Genomic DNA, 21,433 nt, shown 5'->3' with positions numbered 1-21,433 from the left:
ACGGTACCGCCACTTGTTTTGATAAGCGTGTGAGCGCCTTATCCACCCTAAGGGGTGTTTCCCAACGCGCCCTAACTTCTGGCGGGAAAGGGTATACCGCCCATAATTTTCTATCGGGGGGAACCCACGCATCATCACACACTTTATTTAATTTATCTGATTCAGGAAAAACTATGGTAGTTTTTTCACATCCCACATAATACCCTCTTTTGTGGTACTTGTATCAGAAATATGTAACACCTCCTTCATTGCCTTTAACGTGTGGCCCTAATAAGGAATACGTTTGTTTATTCACCGTCGACACTGGATTCAGTGTCCCTGTCTGTGTCTGTGTCGACCGACTAAAGTAAACGGGCGTTTTAAAACCCCTGACGGTGTTTTTGAGACGTCTGGACCGGTACTAATTGTTTGTCGGACGTCTCATGTCGTCAACCGACCTTGCAGCGTGTTGACATTATCACGTAATTCCCTAAATAAGCCATCCATTCCGGTGTCGACTCCCTAGAGAGTGACATCACCATTACAGGCAATTGCTCCGCCTCCTCACCAACATCGTCCTCCTACATGTCGACACACACGTACCGACACACAGCACACACACAGGGAATGCTCTGATAGAGGACAGGACCCACTAGCCCTTTGGAGAGACAGAGGGAGAGTTTGCCAGCACACACCAAAAACGCTATAATTATATAGGGACAACCTTATATAAGTGTTTTCCCTTATAGCATCTTTTTTATATATTTCTAGCGCCAAATTAGTGCCCCCCCTCTCTGTTTTAACCCTGTTTCTGTAGTGCAGTGCAGGGGAGAGCCTGGGAGCCTTCCCTCCAGCCTTTCTGTGAGGGAAAATGGCGCTGTGTGCTGAGGAGATAGGCCCCGCCCCTTTTTCGGCGGCCTCGTCTCCCGCTCTTAACGGATTCTGGCAGGGGTTAAATATCTCCATATAGCCTCCGGAGGCTATATGTGAGGTATTTTTAGCCAAAATAGGTATTCATTTGCCTCCCAGGGCGCCCCCCTCCCAGCGCCCTGCACCCTCAGTGACTGCCGTGTGAAGTGTGCTGAGAGGAAAATGGCGCACAGCTGCAGTGCTGTGCGCTACCTTTAGAAGACTGAGGAGTCTTCTGCCGCCGATTCTGGACCTCTTCTTACTTCAGCATCTGCAAGGGGGCCGGCGGCAAGGCTCCGGTGACCATCCAGGCTGTACCTGTGATCGTCCCTCTGGAGCTGATGTCCAGTAGCCAAGAAGCCAATCCATCCTGCACGCAGGTGAGTTCACTTCTTCTCCCCTAAGTCCCTCGTTGCAGTGATCCTGTTGCCAGCAGGACTCACTGTAAAATAAAAAACCTAAGCTAAACTTTTCTAAGCAGCTCTTTAGGAGAGCCACCTAGATTGCACCCTTCTCGGCCGGGCACAAAAATCTAACTGGCTTGGAGGAGGGTCATAGGGGGAGGAGCCAGTGCACACCACCTGATCGGAAAGCTTTACTTTTGTGCCCTGTCTCCTGCGGAGCCGCTATTCCCCATGGTCCTTTCAGGAACCCCAGCATCCACTAGGACGATAGAGAAATATATATATATATATATATATATATATATATATATATATATATATATATATATATATATATATATATATATATATATATATATCCAGATAGCGCTTTTTTATATATATTATGTCAATTCCCACTCACTGCGTCGCCAAAGTGCCCCCCTCCTCTTTTTTCCAGTCTGTGTTCAGCAGGGGAGAGACCAGGGAGCCAGCGTTTTCTTTCTCATGCAGCTTCTGTGGAGAAAATGGTGCTGGTTAGTGCTGAGGATCAAGCCCCGCCCACCCGACGGCGGGCTTCGGTCCCAGTGATTTTTCAATAAAATGGCGGGGGAACAGCGATTTACTGCCTCCGCAGTCTAATCCCACTGTATTTCTGCCAAAATGTGAGGTTTATTGCTGCCCAGGGCGCCCCCCCCCTGCGCCCTTCAGTGCTGCTCTGTGTGTGTGAATGGGAGCAATGGCCTTACCTCATGAAGATCTGATGTCTTCTGCCGCCTAAGATGTCTTCTGTCTTCTCTATCCGCTTCTACCTTCGGCATCTGTGAGGAGGACGGTGGCGCGGCTCCGGGACGAACCCCAGGTGAGACCTGTGTTCCGACTCCCTCTGGAGCTAATGGTGTCCAGTAGCCTTAGAAGCAGTGCCCAACTTAACAAGCCAGCTCTGCTTCTCTCTCCTCGTTCCCACAATGCAGGGAGCCTGTTGCCAACAGGACTCCCTGAAAATAAAAAACCTAACAAAATTATTTTTCCACAGAAAACTCTGGAGAGCTCTCTGCAGTGCACCCATTCTCCCCTGGGCACAAGATCTAACTGAGGTCTGGAGGAGGGGCATAGAGGGAGGAGCCAGTGCACACCCATAGTCAAAGTTCTTTTTAGGTGCCCTATCTCCTGCGGAGCCCGTCTATACCCTATGGTCCTTACGGAGTCCCCAGCATCCTCTAGGACGTAAGAGAAATAAAAATGTTTGCATAAAGGATATATTACTATACACACATAAAACACACCCGTTTTCAGGCTATAACACATGGGGTCTAGGATAAGTTCACAGACCCATGTGTTATCATGGAAAAATGGGTCTCTAAAGGCTGGATATCAGGAATTTTACAGTGCTGGCTTGTTGGGGATAACTGGATAGCTCCCAGGGGAACCATTTTCCAAAGTAATTTCCAGCACCTAATTGGATACTTCCAAAAGTTTAACTGGAATGCAGAAAGTATTGGGGGAAACCAGATCTTTACCACTGCAGAGCTAATGTGAAAAGCAAGGATGGCCCAAAGTTTTCTCAACTCCACTAATTTTAATAATCCTGTTCTGCAAATTAAATCCTTTTTTTTGAACGGCAATCAAAAAGTAGGCTCATCAGTGCCCATTCACAAACAGTCTTGCTCTATAAACCTATGCATTTTGATGCCCTTGAACACAGCAATACAAGATCATTTCATTTCAAAAACGATCTTCAATATCTGTGTTGGTCAACCAGGTTTACATTACGTCAACAAATTCGCAAATTCAAGAATTACACTGAGTAAAAGCTGAAGCATACAGCACATTCTCTCAACATCACAGTCTTATGGTCCATACACACTATGCAATATCGTTCACAATCTGAATGATATTCATGATCCGATGTAAGATGCGCACTCCTGCGGGTCGCATGTGATGTTGTACGTCGGACTGCATGCAGTCTTGATGAGGCGATATTGTGTGCTTTAGAACTCCAGTGATGACTTTGTTTCTAAACATCGTTTGACATCATTTGTAGTGTGTACACATGATCCGATCTGATAAGATATCTTATACAATATCATACGATATTGTATCGTATTGGTTCGCATGTGTACATAGCATTACAGACAAAAAAGTATCCCAGTGTCTTATCTTCTAAATTAAGCAGGACAATTTCTCCCCCTAAATTGACTCCTTTCTGTCTACAAGCAATTCACAACAAAACATTCCTTTTGCAGTTCAGTTCAGACTGCAGTCTGTTCCACAGTTCTGTAGCTGGGAGAGAAATCTCCACGGTCATACAAGACGTAGTCTGATAGGGAGAAAGTTTTAGCCCTGGAAACTGGAAGCAGTTGATTTACTGACGGTCATAATCCAGACAGCCATTGACCGACAGTCAAAATACCAACATTCATTATGCAGACATGTTCAAATGCTGACAGTCAGAATACAGACATTTGAAACGCCGACATGTCAAAATGCCAACATGCGTTTTAAGGAATTTTTGCCCAAAAACAGACTTGTTCATTCTTTCCCATCCCAGTGGATCTGGAGGGGGAATACAATAGTGTGCACGAAGCATGGCGAGCGCAGTGAACCATGCAAGGGAACACGGTACACAGACGGTGTCCGTGTCGACACTGACACCAAAACACCCCAGAAAAACTGCTGTTGGTATTTTGACATGTTGGCATAATGAATGTCGGTATTTTGACTGTAGGTCAATGGCTGTCGGGATAATGACCGTCAGTAAATCATACTGAACACCTGGAAACAAGGTACTCACACAGTGCATTTTCCAGGACATGGAAGGATTAGCCATAAGCAGGCAAAGTTCAGAGCATATTGCAAAGCAAAACCCTACTGTACTGCAGGTGGGGCAGAAGTAAAATGTGCAGAGAGATTTAGATTTGGGAAGGGCATCTCCCAATAAAAATCTAGATTGCAGTGTAGAAATGCAGCTGTCCAGCAACTGTGACTACATGCACTGCATCATGGTTTATCGAGATGTAAAGTTGCTTGCTGTTTTTTGTACCTTGCTCTCAGCTCAGAAACAGCCCCACAGTGTTTATGTGCCACTAATCTTGAAGTAGTACAGCGATTGTGATGTATCCAAACATCCCGTGTGAATCACAGGCAAAGTCTTAAGGGGGGTACACACGGAGAGATCCGTTCTTAAAATCTAATCAATCTGACTAGATTGCTTAGATTTTAAGCATGGATCTCTCGTGTTTATGCCCCTCAGCGTTAGCGATGCGCAGGCCGCAAGTCACTATTGGCGGTGCTAGATTGTGCCTGCATGCAGGCCAATCTAGCACATTGCGCACTTAAGCGCCGCTCCCCCAGCTCTGCACACATCGCGCAGTGTTGAGTGGGAGGAGAGATGCGTGCTGAGCGGTCTGTGACAGATCGCTCAGCACACCTCTCTAGTGTGTACTGGCCTTTATCAAAACATGCAGCAGGAGACCGCTGATCACTACTTGTAACTAGATTTCAATTTCCAGACCAAACACTAACATTATCTGTAGTAAGTCACTTATGACATATCATAGCTTCTGCAAACAGAAATTTGGAGACTAAAGATGCTGCTTGTTATTGTAGATTTCAGACCACAATCTATGCGTTATGTATAACTATTGAGCTTCTCCTTAGTACTATTCTTTATTAAATGTTTAAGATTATTTACACAGCTGGCATTACCTTGGATTAGATCTCCAAGTTGATAATACGATAAAGGATCACCATGGCTACTTTGAGAAGGCATATCTCTTAAAGGACACAATGCCTAAAGGGGAAAAAAAATGCAATATATTTTAACAGCTTAAAATTATGAGAAAAACAGTTTCCTCAAATTAGTATAACATTAATTTAAATGCTTACACTTATTTCTAATGGTGCAACATCTCTTAAAATGCCGCTGCCCATTGAGATTAAAACCATGAAAAATCCAAATTCCCGAATGGAAGCGATTCTTCCAATTACAACATCACCACGTTCAACATCTCGAAAAAAGAGTTCCCTCTTCTGTCCATTAGGGACCTCCATGAACTGCTCCAAAGGGGGCATAACTGCATAGCAACCTATAGTATGAAAATACAGATTGAAGTATGTGGTAACTGCAAAGTCACAAATACCACTACCAATGCATTACCCCACAGCTTTATTCACTTTATTAAGTCCTAGTGCAAAAAGGCTAAAGGTGGGAATTCAATCAGCTGCACTAATTTTTTTTCCCAGTGTTTTTTTCTTCGGGTAATGCACCTTTTGTTTGGCGGAAACAGTTACCAGGTTTTGTGCAAAAACACACAGGATCCGGGAAAAGTTCCCAGATACACGTGTTTTCATGATCGCGGCAGTGAAAAAACGTCACTTATCGGTTATTGTTTCTCCTCTAGGCAGGCGAAACAAAATCCCTCATAATGCTGGCTATCGGCTTCAACTGAAATATCCTCTGAAGATTAATAAACCATTTGTATTTACCATGGCTAACTGCTAACTACCCCCATGCATGTCTGCAGTTAAAACCCAATGACTTTGGGGGAACTGCATACTAGTGGACAGTAGGGAGGCCAATCCCGGAATGTTTTTTCAATCCCGGGATTCGGGATTGAAAAATGCTCAATCCTGGGATTCCCGGGATTGAACTGTACTATAATCTACAGCCCCATTTCAAAATCAGAAAAATACTCACTACAGTAAATAAAAGGGTCCCCAAGGTTGAGAGGCAGGCAGCAGCGGCACAGTGACACACTGCAGCAGAGCCGTTCACCAGCTTTGTATTGAAGGCGGGTGGACTCACTGACGGGCAGGCGCGCTGAAGGCAGACGCGGCGGGCACGGCTGGGGCTGCGCAGCGTTACCTTGCTGACGTCACGCTGCGCACAGCAAGGCAGCCGGGGTCGGGCAGCGTCTGAGGCTGAGCCAAGCGCTAGAGCTCAGCGGCGCTGCCCGGCCAAAAAACAGTAATGTGCATGCGCACCTTAATCCTGTGAATCCCGGGATTGAAGCATCCAATCTCGGGATTCAAATCCCGGCATTTTTGGCCTCAAATCCCGGGATCCCGCCGATCCCGGGATTGGCCTCCCTAGTGGACAGTATAATGTTTTCACCAGCCTCCAATACATGAAACACTTTTTTCCTGGCACTCAGAATACATAGGGGTATATTCAATGGAAAGCTGCAGTCTGTCGAAAAGATGGCAGTCTTCGACTTTTTAAGGTCGAATCGCGATTCGACCTATTCAATCCCAGCAGTTTTTATTCGACAACTCGGGGAATTCGACTTGTCGAATAGTACGTGAATCGGCGGTATAGCTGCCGATTCACATACTTTTGAGGGAAACTGGGCCAAATTCGTCAGGATTTGGCCCAGTTTCCGACCATCTCAGTCCGACATAAAAAAATGTCGGACTGAGATTAGGGTCCTTAGTGGAGGAGGGGGGGGGGGGTAGAGTGGAGGAGGGGGGGGGGGGGGAGTGGCGGGAAGCCAGACCCCCGGCAGGCAGTGCTGGAGACGGGGGGAGAGCAGCGCCGGAGATGGCGAGCTGCAGGCAGACGGGGTGAACAGCGCTGTAGAATGTCACAGCCACCGCTCACAGCAGCATCCACCCAGCTCCAGCAAGCGAGACCTCGCTTGCTGGAGCCAGGTGGACGCTGCCGTGAGCGGCGGCTGTGATGCGAGGACGGGGAGCTGAAGGACGCGAGGCAGAGAAACGGGGTGGGGGGAGACGAGGGAAAGCCACGGGCAGACTGGGGAGAGCAGCGCTACAGCAGCGGCTATATTGTCGCTGCTGTAGCGCTGCTCTCCCCAGTCTAGCTCCCTGCATCTCAATTCGGCTTTTTTAAAAGTCGAATCCGATCCGACAATTGAATATACCCCTTAATGTCCAATGATGCAGCTATTGGACTCCTCTAACGAAACAGGGAAGAGGGACAAAACTCCCCACAATACTAAACTTATTTGGGAATTCAATTAGGGGTGATGTTCTCTCCCCCCGCAACTAAAGGCAGCTAGCTACATGCTGCACTTACAATAGTGCTGTAATTGCTGATATTTGCTTGCGGTCCCATAGGGCTGCAACCAAAAATGTGCAAGTTCTGTGCAAATCCAAGCTGCGGGGTCATGAGATTCTGGAGAAACAACATTTCACGACCCCTCAAACATCCTCTCCCACAAAAAAAAATAGATATGTTAATAAAAAATAGTCACTACACAATCAAGAATTTTCTTTACTCTGAGAGACATCTATATATATTTATTTATATATTACAGGATGAACCACGAAAGTGGAACAGATATCACTCACCAGATTTAAAAAAGAATTCAGCAAAAGAATATTTAATGTAAATGGTAATCTCACAATGGATATGGACATTACCTCTGAATTGTGAGATTACCATTTACATTAAATATTCTTTTGCTGAATTCTTTTTGAAATCTCGTGAGTGATATCTGTTCCACTTTCGTGGTTCATCCTGTATTGTACTACGGGTCCCACCTTTGAGTGGGTCGGACTCTGACTGGCACCCCAGTGGTTGGCAGAGCTGTGTGAGAGTGCAGGGATCATTTGGAGAGATATTTTAAATATATATATATATATATATATATATATATGTATATATATATATATATCAGCAGAGAACAGACAAATTTCAGAATACCTTCTGTTGATTCGTGCGATTCAGCATTTTTTTCTACATTTGATTTCCATGAAACGGCAAACAGCAGATCTGCTTTCCTTGCAATAAACTGTTGAATTTCAATGTTATCAAGGTTCCGTTCTTTTCTGATTAAAGAAACAGTAAAATAATTAGCAGTGCACACACACAAATATACATTTACAGAAGGTGTTAAAATAGTCTTTAAATGCTCTCAAATGAGACCATCAACAGAAAATTGGACTCATAAATGAGGTACATATACACACACAGATCACAAATCTGTCTCATCATGCAGCAATTACCATTTGAGACTTGAAGACACATTTTTATGGAATCCTCTAACTACCAAGATCAAATGAACATTTATCTTATGAGGGAATACAATTGACTGTGGTTAAAAAAATAAAAATAAATATATGGGTGTAATCGCAATTTTTTTTTTTTTTTTTTAAATCAGGCAATTCAATTAGTGCCCATCTTTTTGCGGTAAAATTTACACCATATCGTGCAAAAAACACAGGGACCTAGATAAGTCTCCAGATCCATGGATAGCGAAAAAACTGCATTGACTGCACCTCTGGACAGGTGAAACAAATGATACATTTATGTATATGCAGCACAAATGTCACACTTTTATTCTATGAAGATAAGGTTTTCAATTAAAAAGATGTGAATAGCGCAGGAAGGAGGTCCCGGAGCTGTTCAATTGAACACATCACTAATTGGGAGATGTCAGGTCTCACGCCTTAATCCGGGTGTTTAGTTACGAAAAACAGGCATTCTCCGACAAGTGTCTGCCGCAAAACTGATTGCGCCGCGCTATGGGCAGAAAACAGCATCACTGCACTAGTTTAGTCGGATTTCTGCTCAAACGGTTCCTATAATCAGGCTTAACTGCGCAGCCAATTCAATAGCTCCGGGACCTCCTTTCTGGCGCCCATTAACATCGCTTTGAATGTAATCGAGCCCAATGTCTGCTCTCCCCAGTGTCAAGGTAGCCAGGTTTACGGCAAAAATAAGATTTTACTTACCGGTAAATCTATTTCTCGTAGTCCGTAGTGGATGCTGGGGACTCCGTAAGGACCATGGGGAATAGACGGGCTCCGCAGGAGACAGGGCACTTTAAGAAAGAATTAGGAATACTGGTGTGCACTGGCTCCTCCCTCTATGTCCCTCCTCCAGACCTCAGTTAAGGAAACTGTGCCCGGAAGAGCTGACAGTACAAGGAAAGGATTTTGGAATCCAGGGTAAGACTCATACCAGCCACACCGTATAACTCGTGATAAACTTACCCAGTTAACAGTATGAACAACAACAGAGCATCAGTCAAACCTGATGCAACCATAACATAACCCTTATTTAAGCAATCACTATATACAAGTATTGCAGAAGAAGTCCGCACTTGGGACGGGCGCCCAGCATCCACTACAGACTACGAGAAATAGATTTACCGGTAAGTAAAATCTTATTTTATCCAACGTCCTAGTGGATGCTGGGGACTCCGTAAGGACCATGGGGATTATACCAAAGCTCCCAAACGGGCGGGAGAGTGCGGATGACTCTGCAGCACCGAATGAGCAAACACAAGGTCCTCCTCAGCCAGGGTATCAAACTTGTAGAACTTTGCAAAGGTGTTTGAACCTGACCAAGTAGCCGCTCGGCAAAGCTGTAATACCGAGACCCCTCGGGCAGCCGCCCAAGAAGAGCCCACCTTCCTTGTGGAGTGGGCTTTTACTGATTTTGGAAGCGGCAATCCAGCCGCAGAATGAGCCTGCTGGATTGTGTTACAGATCCAGCGAGCAATAGTTTGCTTTGAAGCAGGAGCACCCAGCTTGTTGGATGCATACAGGATAAACAAAGACTCTGTTTTCCTGACCCTAGCCGTTCTGGCTACATAAACCTTCAAAGCCCTGACTACATCCAGTAACTCGGAATCCTTCAAGTCACGAGTAGCCACAGGCACCACAATAGGTTGGTTCATATGAAAAGATGACACCACATTTGGCAGAAATTGCGGACGAGTCCGCAATTCTGCCCTGTCCATATGGAAAACCAAATAGGGGCTTTTATGTGACAAAGCCGCCAATTCTGACACACGCCTAACCGAAGCCAAGGCTAATAGCATGACCACCTTCCACGTGAGATATTTTAACGCCACGGTTTTAAGCGGCTCAAACTAGTGTGATTTCAGGAAACTCAACACCACGTAAAGATCCCAAGGTGCCACTGGAGGCACAAACGGGGGCTGAATATGCAGCACTCCCTTTACAAACGTCTGAACTTCAGGTAGAGAAGCTAGTTCTTTTTGAAAGAAAATGGATAGGGCCGAAATCTGGACCTTAATGGACCCCAATTTTAGGCCCAAAGTCACTCCCGACTGTAGGAAGTGAAAGAAACGGCCCAGCTGGAATTCCTCTGTAGTGGCATTCCTGGCCTCACACCAAGCAACATATTTTCGCCGTATACGGTGATAATGTTTAGCCGTCACGTCCTTCCTAGCCTTTATTAGCGTAGGAATAACCTCATCCAGAATCCCTTTTACTACTAGGATCCGGCGTTCAACCGCCATGCCGTCAAACGCAGCCGCGGTAAGTCTTGGAACAGACAAGGTCCCTGCTGCAACAGATACTGCCTTAGAGGCAGAGGCCATGGGTCCTCTGTGAGCATTCCTTGCAGCTCTGGATACCAAGTCCTTCTTGGCCAATCCGGAACAATGAGTATTGTTCTCACTCCTCTTTTTCTTATGATTCTCAGCACCTTGGGTATGAGAGGAAGAGGAGGAAACACATAAACCGACTGGAACATCCACGGTGTCACCAGTGCGTCTACAGCTATCGCCTGAGGGTCTCTTGACCTGGCGCAATACCTCTGTAGCTTTTTGTTGAGGCGGGATGCCATCATGTCCACCTGTGGCAGTTCCCACCGACCTACAATCTGCGCGAAGACTTCTTGATGAAGTCCCCACTCTCCCGGGTGAAGGTCGTGCCTGCTGAGGAAGTCTGCTTCCCAGTTGTCCACTCCCGGAATGAACACTGCTGACAGTGCTCGTACGCGATTCTCCGCCCATCGAAGAACTCTGGTGGCTTCTGCCATCGCCACCCTGCTCCTTGTGCCGCCTTGGCGGTTTACATGAGCCACTGCGGTGATGTTGTCTGATTGAATCAGCACCGATTGGTTGCGAAGCAGGGTCTCCGCTTGACTTAGGGCGTTGTATATGGCCCTTAGTTCCAGGATATTGATGTGAAGGCAAATCTCCTGACTTGACCACAGCCCTTGGAAACTTCTTCCCTGAGTGACTGCCCCCCACCCTCGGAGGCATGCATCCGTGGTCACCAGGACCCAGTCCTGAATGCCGAACCTGCGGCCCTCGAGAAGATGAGTACTCTGCAGCCACCACAGAAGAGACACCCTGGCCCTGGGGGATAGGGTGATCAGCCGATGCATCTGTAGATGCGATCCGGACCACTTGTCCAACAGATCCCATTGAAAAGGTCCTCGCATGGAACCTGCCGAAGGGAATGGCCTCGTATGACGCCACCATCTTTCCCAGGACTCTCGTGCAGTGATGCACCGACACCTGTTTTGGTTTTAAGAGGTCTCTGACCAGTGTCATGAGTTCCTGAGCCTTCTCCGTCGGGAGAAAAAATAAGATTTTACTTACCGATAAATCTATTTCTCGTAGTCCGTAGTGGATGCTGGGGACTCCGTCAGGACCATGGGGAATAGCGGGCTCCGCAGGAGACAGGGCACATCTAAAAAGCCTTTTAGGTCACATGGTGTGTACTGGCTCCTCCCCCTATGACCCTCCTCCAAGCCTCAGTTAGGTACTGTGCCCGGACGAGCGTACACAATAAGGAAGGATCTTGAATCCCGGGTAAGACTCATACCAGCCACACCAATCACACCGTACAACTTGTGATCTGAACCCAGTTAACAGTATGATAACAAAACGAAGTAGCCTCTAAAAAGATGGCTCACAACAATAGTAATAACCCGATTTTTGTAACAATAACTATGTACAAACATTGCAGACAATCCGCACTTGGGATGGGCGCCCAGCATCCACTACGGACTACGAGAAATAGATTTATCGGTAAGTAAAATCTTATTTTCTCTAACGTCCTAGTGGATGCTGGGGACTCCGTCAGGACCATGGGGATTATACCAAAGCTCCCAAACGGGCGGGAGAGTGCGGATGACTCTGCAGCACCGAATGAGAGAACTCCAGGTCCTCCTTAGCCAGAGTATCAAATTTGTAAAATTTTACAAACGTGTTCTCCCCTGACCACGTAGCTGCTCGGCAAAGTTGTAATGCCGAGACCCCTCGGCAGCCGCCCAGGATGAGCCCACTTTCCTTGTGGAGTGGGCCTTTACAGATTTAGGCTGTGGCAGGCCTGCCACAGAATGTGCAAGTTGGATTGTGCTACATATCCAACGTGCAATCGTCTGTTTAGACGCAGGAGCACCCATCTTGTTGGGTGCATACAATATAAACAACGAGTCAGATTTTCTGACTCCAGCTGTCCTTGAAATATATATTTTCAATGCTCTGACAACGTCCAGTAACTTGGAGTCCTCCAAGTCGCTAGTCGCCGCAGGCACCACAATAGGCTGATTCAAGTGAAAAGCCGAAACCACCTTAGGGAGAAATTGAGGACGTGTCCGCAATTCTGCCCTGTCCGAATGGAAAATCAGATATGGGCTTTTGTACGACAAAGCCGCCAATTCTGAAACTCTCCTGGCTGAAGCCAGGGCCAATAGCATGGTTACCTTCCATGTAAGGTATTTTAAATCTACCGATTTTAAAGGCTCAAACCAATGAGATTTGAGAAAATTTAGAACCACGTTCAAATCCCACGGTGCCACTGGAGGCACTATTGGGGGTTGTATATGTAGTACACCTTTTACAAAAGTCTGTACTTCAGGCACTGACGCCAATTCTTTCTGGAAGAAAATTGATAAGGCCGAAATTTGAACTTTAATGGACCCCAATTTTAGGCCCATAGACAATCCTGCTTGCAGGAAATGTAAGAATCGACCCAATTGAAATTCTTCCGTTGGAGCCTTCTTGGCCTCACACCACGCAACATATTTTCTCCAAATACGGTGATAATGTTGTGCGGTCACATCTTTCCTGGCTTTAATTAAAGTCGGAATAACTTCCTCAGGAATGCCCTTTTCTTTTAGAATCCGGCGTTCAACCGCCATGCCGTCAAACGCAGTCGCGGTAAGTCTTGGAACATACAAGGTCCCTGTTGAAGCAGGTCCCTTCTTAGAGGTAGAGGCCACGGATCCTCCGTGAGCATCTCTTGAAGTTCTGGATACCAAGTTCTTCTTGGCCAGTCCGGAGCTACCAGTATTGTTCTTACTCCTCTTTTCCGTATAATTCTCAGTACCTTTGGTATGAGAGGCAGAGGAGGGAACACATATACTGACTGGTACACCCATGGTGTTACCAGAGCGTCCACAGCTATTGCCTGTGGGTCTCTTGACCTGGCGCAATACCTGTCCAACTTTTTGTTGAGGCGAGACGCCATCATGTCCACCTTTGGTTTTTCCCAACGGTTCACCATCATGTTGAAAACTTCTGGATGAAGTCCCCACTCTCCCGGGTGAAGGTCGTGTCTGCTGAGGAAGTCTGCTTCCCAGTTGTCCACTCCCGGGATGAACACTGCTGACAGTGCTACGACATGATTCTCCGCCCAGCGCAGAATCCGTGCAGTTTCCGTCATTGCACTTCTGCTTCTCGTGCCGCCTTGTCGGTTGACGTGGGCGACTGCCGTGATGTTGTCGGACTGGATCAGCACCGGCTGATCCTGAAGCAGAGGTCTTGCATGGCTTAGGGCATTGTATATCGCTCTTAGCTCCAGTATATTTATGTGAAGAGACTTTTCCAGGTTTGACCACACACCCTGGAAGTTTCTTCCCTTTGTGACTGCTCCCCAACCTCGTAGGCTGGCATCCGTAGTCACCAGGACCCAGTCCTGTATGCCGAATCTGCGGCCCACTAACAGATGGGCCGTCTGTAACCACCACAGGAGAGACAATCTTGTTCTTGGTGACAATGTTATCCTCTGATGCATGTGCAGATGCGATCCGGACCATTTGTCCAGTAGATCCCACTGGAATGTCCGTGCATGGAATCTGCCGAAAGGAATCGCTTCGTACGAAGCCACCATTTTTCCCAGGACTCTCGTGCATTGATGTACTGACACAGTTCCTGGTTTTAGGAGGTTCCTGACAAGTTCGGATAGCTCCTTTGCCTTCTCCTCTGGGAGAAATACCTTTTTCTGAACCGTGTCCAGAATCATGCCCAAAAACAACAGATGTGTTGTCGGAGTCAATTGAGATTTTGGAAGATTTAGAATCCACCCATGTTGCCGAAGCACTACTTGTGATAGTGCCACACTGGCTTCCAGCTGTTCTCTGGACTTTGCCCTTATTAGGAGATCGTCCAAGTAGGGATAATTAATACGCCTTTTCTTCGTAGAAGAACCATCATTTCGGTCATTACCTTGGTAAAGACCCGAGGAGCCGTGGACAAACCAAACGGCAGCGTTTGAAACTGATAATGACAGTCTTGTATCACGAACCTGAGATACCCTTGGTGTGAAGGGTAAATTGGGACATGTAGATAAGCATCTTTTATGTCCAAGGACACCATGAAGTCCCCCTCTTCCAGGTTTGCTATCACTGCTCTGAGTGACTCCATCTTGAACTTGAATTTCTGTATATACAGGTTCAAGGATTTCAGATTTAGAATAGGTCTTACCGAACCGTCCGGTTTCGGTACCACAAATAGTGTGGAATAATACCCCTTTCCCTGTTGTAGGAGGGGTACCTTGACTATCACCTGCTGAGAATACAGCTTGTGAATGGCTTCCAAAACCAACGTCCTTTCTGAGGGAGACGTTGGTAAAGCAGACTTTAGGAACCGGCGAGGAGGAGACCTTTCGAACTCCAGCATGTACCCCTGAGATATTATCTGCAGGACCCACGGGTCTACTTGTGAGTGATCCCATTGATTGCTGAAATTTTTGAGCCGACCCCCCACCGTTCCTAAGTCCACTTGTACAGCCCCAGCGTCATGCTGATGGCTTTGTAGAAACCGGGGCGGGCTTCTGTTCCTGGGTAGGGGCTGCTTGCTGCCCTTTCTTACCCTTTCCTCTGCCTCGCGGCAGATAAGACTGTCCTTTTGGTCGCTTTTTATAGGAGCGAAAGGACTGCGGCTGAAAAGACGGTGTCTTTTTCTGTTGGGAAGGAGTCTGAGGTAAAAAAGTGGATTTGCCGGCAGTTGCCGTGGCCACCAAGTCCGAAAGACCGACCCCAAACAATTCCTCTCCCTTGTATGGCAATACTTCCATATGCCTCTTGGAATCCGCATCACCTGACCACTGTCGCGTCCATAAACTTCTTCTGGCAGATATGGACATTGCGCTTACTCTTGATGCTAGAGTACAAACATCTCTCTGAGCATCTCGCATATAAAGAAAAGCATCCTTTAATTGCTCTAGAGTCAATAAAATACTGTCCCTATCCAGGGTATCAATATTTTCAGTCAGAGAATCCAACCACACTACCCCAGCACTGCACATCCAGGCTGAGGCTATTGCCGGTCGCAGTATAACACCAGTATGCGTGTATATACTCTTCAGTGTAGTTTCCAGCCTCCTATCTGCTGGATCCTTGAGGGCGGCCGTATCAGGAGACGGCAACGCCACTTGCTTTGATAAACGTGTGAGCGCCTTATCCACCCTAGGGGGTGTTTCCCAGCGCGCCCTAACCTCTGGTGGGAAAGGGTAGAATGCCAATAACTTCTTTGAAATTGGCAATTTTCTATCGGGGGTAACCCACGCTTCATCACACACATCATTCAATTCCTCTGATTCTGGGAAAAATACAGGCAGTTTTTTAACCCCCCACATAATACCCCTTTTTGAGGTACCAGTAGTATCAGAGAGCTGCAAAGCCTCCTTCATTGCCGTGATCATATAACGTGTGGCCCTATTGGAAATACCCGTGTCGACTGACAGAGGTAAGGGACGTTTTACAGCCCCTGACGGTGTCTGAGATGCCTGAACCGGTACTAACTGGTTTGCCGGGCGTCTCATTTCGTCAACTGACTTTTGTAATGTGCTGACATTATCACGTAATTCCATAACCAAAGCCATCCATTCCGGTGTCGACTCCCTAGGGGGTGACATTACCATCATCGGCAATTGCTCTGCCTCCACACCAACTTCGTCCTCATACATGTCGACACACACGTACCGACACACACAGCAGCCACACAGTGAATGCTCTATTGAAGACAGGACCCTCCTAGCCCTTTGGGGAGACAGAGGGAGAGTTTGCCAGCACACACCAAAAGCGCTATACTGTATATAACAACCCTAGAAGGTGTTGTTTCTATATATGCGCTCTCAATATATAATTATATCGCCAATTTATGCCCCCCCTCTCTTTGTTACCCTGTTTCTGTAGTGCAGTGCAGGGGAGAGTCGTGGGAGCCTTCCTCACCAGCGGAGCCGTGCAGGAAAATGGCGCCGAGTGCTGAGGAGAATAAGCTCCGCCCCTTTTTCGGCGGGCTTTTCTCCCGGTTTTTCTAATAAACTGGCCTGGGTTAAATACATACATATAGCCTTAATGGCTATATGTGATGTATTTATTTGCCTCTAAGGTACTCTGTATTGCTGCCCAGGGCGCCCCCAGCAGCGCCCTGCACCCTCCGTGACCGAGATCCGTGTAGCAACAATGGCGCACAGCTGCAGTGCTGTGCGCTACCTCTATGAAGACTGAAGTCTTCTGCCGCCTGTTTCCGGACCTCCGTTCTGCCGTTCTTCAGCGTCTGTAAGGGGGATCGGCGGCGCGGCTCCGGGACGAACCCCAGGCTGACCTGTGTTCCGACTCCCTCTGGAGCTCAGTGTCCAGTAGCCTAAGACTTCAATCCTCCTGCAGGCAGGTGAGTTGCAAGTCTCTCCCCTAAGTCCCTCGTTGCAGTGCTCCTGTCGCCAGCAGGAGACACTGATTAGAAACCTAAAAAAAAACTTTTCTAACTAGCTCTTTAAGAGAGCCACCTAGATTGCACCCTCTCGGACGGGCACAAAAACCTAACTGAGGCTTGGAGGAGGGTCATAGGGGGAGGAGCCAGTACACACCATGTGACCTAAAAGGCTTTTTAGATGTGCCCTGTCTCCTGCGGAGCCCGCTATTCCCCATGGTCCTGACGGAGTCCCCAGCATCCACTAGGACGTTAGAGAAACCTTCTTCTGGTCTGTGTCCAGAATCATGCCCAGGAAGGGCAGACGCGTCGTAGGAATCAGCTGCGACTTTGGAATATTCAGAATCTAGCCGTGCTGTTGTAACACTTCCCGAGAGCGTGCTACACTAATCAGCAACTGCTCTCTGGACCTCGCCTTTATGCGGAGATCGTCCAAGTATGGGATAATTGTGACTCCTTGCTTTCGCAGGAGCACATCATTACTGCCATTACCTTGGTAAATATTCTCGGTGCCGTGGACAGACCAAACGGCAACGTCTGGAATTGGTAATGACAATCCTGTACCACAAATCTGAGGTACTCCTGATGAGGTGGATAAACGAGGACATGAAGGTAAGCATCCTTTATGTCCAGAGACACCATAAAATCCCCCTCCCTTGCGATGACCGCTCTGAGCGATTCCATCTTGAACTTTAACTTTTCAAGTATATGTTCAGGGATTTTAAATTCAATATGGGTCTGACCGAACCATCTGGTTTTGGGACTACAACATGGTCGAATAATAACCCCCTCCTTGTTGGAGGGGAACCTTGACCACCACCTGTTGAAGATACAATTTGTGAATTGCAGTTAACCCTGTTTCCCTCTCGGGGGGGGGGGGGGGGGGGGGAAGCCGGCAGGGCCGTCAGTGAGGAGGCATCTTCTCAAAGTCCAGCTTGTATCCCTGAGACACAATATCTATTGCCCAGGGATCTAACAGGGAGTGAACCCACTTGTGGCTGAACTTACGAAAGCGTGCCCCCACCGGGCCTAGCTCCGCCTGTGGAGCCCCAGCGACATGCGGTGGATTTTCGTAGAGGCCGGGGAGGACTTCTGTTCCTGGGAACTAGCTGTGTTGTGCAGCTGGTTTCCTCTGCCCCCGCTTCTGGCAAGAAAGGACGCACCTCGGACCTTTGTTCGAAAGGCTGCATTTGATAATGACGTGCTTTCCTAGGCTGTGCAGGAATATAAGGCAAAATATCAGAATTACCAGCTATAGCTGTGGAGACCAGGTCCGAGAACCCTTCTCCACCCAATCCTCAGCCTTCCATATGCCACTTAAGTTGGCATCATCTGTCCATTGCATATTCTACAGGATACGTCAAGCAGAAATCGACATAGCTTTGCCTCTAGGACCCAGGATACTCATGTCTCTTTGGGCATGTTTTATGATATATATCTCTTAAGACAGCATCATATATATATATATATATATATATATATATATATATATATATATATATATATATATATACACACACACACACACACACACAGTAGGGTCTCAATTTCTGCTGATAAGGTACCTGTCCACGCCGCCACAGTGCTATAAACCCATGCCGACACAATCGCCGGTCTGAGTAGGGTACCAAAATGTGCACGCTATCTGCAGGATCCCTGAGAATAGCTAGGGCTACCTTTTGGGCAAACGTGACACCCTAGGGGAAGATTCTCATCACATCCTGGCCCTAGAGTGGAAAGGATACTGCCTGAGAATTCTTTGTGGGAAGCTGCAGTCTCTTGTCTGGAGATTCCCGCTCTTTTTCCTCACAAGAGGAGGGAAATTTACCTCAGCTTTCTTCCACTTAAAATGTGTACCCTTGTGTCAGGGACAGATGAGTCATCAGTGATATGCAAATCATCTTTATTACAATAATCATATTGAATACTTTTCTGCCCTTTTGGCTGTAACTTTGCATTATCGTAGTCGACACAGGAGTCAAACTCCGTGTCGATATCAGTGTCTATTATTTTGGATAGTGAGCATTGTGAGACTCTGAAGGTCTCTGCGCCATAGGGACAGACATGGGTAGATTTCCTGTCTGTTCTCTAATCTTTTGTGCAATAAATTCACCTTAGCACTTACACATATCCAAACAGGTGTCGGCGTTGTCGACGGAGACACCCTCTCACACACATTAGCTCCATCTCCTCCTTAGGGGAGCCTTTTACCTCAGACATGTCGACACACACGTACCGACACACCACACACACAGGGGATGCTCTATTTGAAGACAGTTCCCCCACAAGTCCCTTTGGAGAGACAGAGAGAGAGTATGCCAGCACACACCCCAGCACTATATGACCCAGGAATCACACAGTAACGTAGTGTTTACCCAGTAGCTGCTGTATACATTGTTTTCACGCCAAATTTATGTGCCCCCCCCTCTCTTTTTCACCCTCTTCTATCGTGCTTCTGCAGGGGAGAGCCTGGGGAGCTTCCTCTCAGCGGAGCTGTGGAGAGAAAATGGCGCTGGTGAGTGCTGAGGAAGAAGCCCCGCCCCCTCAGCGGCAGGCTTCTGTCCTGCAATTTTGTGTAAAATAATGGCGGGGGCTCATGCATATATACAGTGCCCAACTGTATATATGCCCACTTTGCCAAGAGGTCTCTAATTGCTGCCCAGGGCGCCCCCTCCTGCGCCCTGCACCCTACAGTGACCGGAGTGTGTGGGTGTAATGTGGGAGCAATGGCGCACAGCTGCAGTGCTGTGCGCTACCTCATATTAAGACAGGAGTCTTCTTGCTTCTCCCGCCGGCTTCTGTCTTCTGGCTCTGCGAGGGGGACGGCGGCGCGGCTCCGGGATCGGAAGACCAAGGGTGTTCGATCCCTCTGGAGCTAATGGTGTCCAGTAGTCTAAGAAGCATGACCTATCCGCAGTTAGTAGGTCTGCTTCTCTCCCCTCAGTCCCACGTAGCAGAGAGTCTGTTGCCAGCAGATCTCTCTGAAAATAAAAAATCCTAATAAAATACTTTCTTATTAGCAAGCACAGGAGAGCTCACTAAAGTGCACCCAGCTCTGTTCGGGCACAGATTCTAACTGAGGTCTGGAGGAGGGACATAGAGGGAGGAGCCAGTGCACACCAGTATTCCTAATTCTTTCTTAAAGTGCCCTGTCTCCTGCAGAGCCCGTCTATTCCCCATGGTCCTTACGGAGTCCCCAGCATCCACTAGGACGTTAGAGAAAGGGGGTTAGAGAAACTTAAAAGTAGCCCATTAATTTGGTTTGATGCTGAGAAATACAGATCGCTGTGAACCATTATCCGCACACTACTAAACCAGCTTAAAAAATGCCTCAACATGCAAACGAAAGAGTTTATTTTATAGAAAGTAATGGATCTAAAGAAGCAGGTGGCTGGACTTCGATTTACTCATTAGTACAGTGCACCTGCAAACATTGCGTGGAGATTCTGACTGTCACACTGTAGCGCAGGTGACCCACCATGGAACAAAAGGGAAAGACCAGTGAGTATATGCATGCCTCTACATGCACTGTGAGAACTATTTGTGTGCATAGGTGCAAAAGCAAAGCATCTGTGCTGTATATTGCCTGTGCTTCGTAAAAACTAGCCTAGAAGGTGCAGCAGATTCGACTTTCCCAGCACTTTCTGTGCCAGTATATCTGTCTCAGGGGGGAACCCAGCAACAAACTGCCCATATGTCAGGTCCCCATGCCTGTGTGGTTCCCCAGTCCGGCCACTCTCCCCTGTGTGTCACCTGTACTGTGGCCACTTGGACAAGTCTCCCAGCAGCTGCTTGAACCCGGCGTGTTCGTGCTGTTCGCACTTTAGCAGGGACAGCAGAGAGGGTCCGTGGTAACTCAGGGTCTGCCGGACCAGGTCCTTATCCATTGCACATGCAGCCACCGCCAGGTATCACCGCACTCACGCCTACGGAGCCTGTTCACCACCGCGCATCCGCCATGGCAGGAGGGACGGTCACGTAGTATGACGTCATGATCATGTGACCGGAGCCAGCTAGGCGGGGAGTAACCGAACCACGTGACTGGCTACTGCATGTTGGGCGTCTGCGCTGTTCGCTGCCTGTGGTTGGTGGCTGCTTACATCGCGGAAGGTGCGAGGGGCTGCTGCACTGAACTTGGTGGTGCCCGGATGGCAGCGGTGTTAGTGGTTACATGTAATGCTAGTATAGGACGATACAGTAACCGTATACTTCATGTTCTCTTAATTAGAGCATTGTAATCAGTGTTATCATTATGGGTATACGCTATCGTTTTGTTGCAACAGTTTCAGGGGTTAATGTATGAAGCAGTGAAAAGAGTGGAGAAGTGAGCCAGTGGAGAAGTTGCCCATGGCAACCAATCAGCTGCTCTGTATAATTTTATAGTATGCAAATTATAAATGTCACTTCAATGCTGATTGGTTGCCATGGGCAACTTCTCCACTGGCTCACTTCTCCACTTTTATCACTGTTTCATACATTCACCCCCCAGTGTTG

General features: G+C 47.5%; 1 protein-coding gene across 2 annotated transcripts in view; it reads right to left on the bottom strand.

The window, feature by feature from the left end:
* TTC14 (tetratricopeptide repeat domain 14) overlaps positions 1-20,972 on the bottom strand; it is a 140,678-nt gene extending 119,706 nt beyond the window's left edge. Inside the window, exons 1-4 of one of the 2 annotated variants that reach the window (XM_063916325.1) lie at positions 20,693-20,972; positions 7,939-8,063; positions 5,160-5,359; positions 4,980-5,064 (exon numbers count right to left, since the gene is read on the bottom strand). In XM_063916325.1, the coding sequence (XP_063772395.1) occupies positions 4,980-5,064; positions 5,160-5,359; positions 7,939-8,063; positions 20,693-20,826 (544 nt within the window). In that variant the 5' untranslated portion in view covers positions 20,827-20,972. The remainder of the gene's footprint in view (positions 1-4,979; positions 5,065-5,159; positions 5,360-7,938; positions 8,064-20,692) is intronic. The other variant, XM_063916324.1, reaches the window with a different exon arrangement.
* Between the last annotated feature and the right edge of the window lie 461 nt (positions 20,973-21,433).

This window comes from Pseudophryne corroboree, chromosome 4 (genome assembly GCF_028390025.1).
Source record: "Pseudophryne corroboree isolate aPseCor3 chromosome 4, aPseCor3.hap2, whole genome shotgun sequence".
In the NCBI taxonomy this organism is placed as follows: domain Eukaryota; kingdom Metazoa; phylum Chordata; class Amphibia; order Anura; family Myobatrachidae; genus Pseudophryne; species Pseudophryne corroboree.
This window is presented reverse-complemented; position numbering and strand designations above follow the sequence as displayed.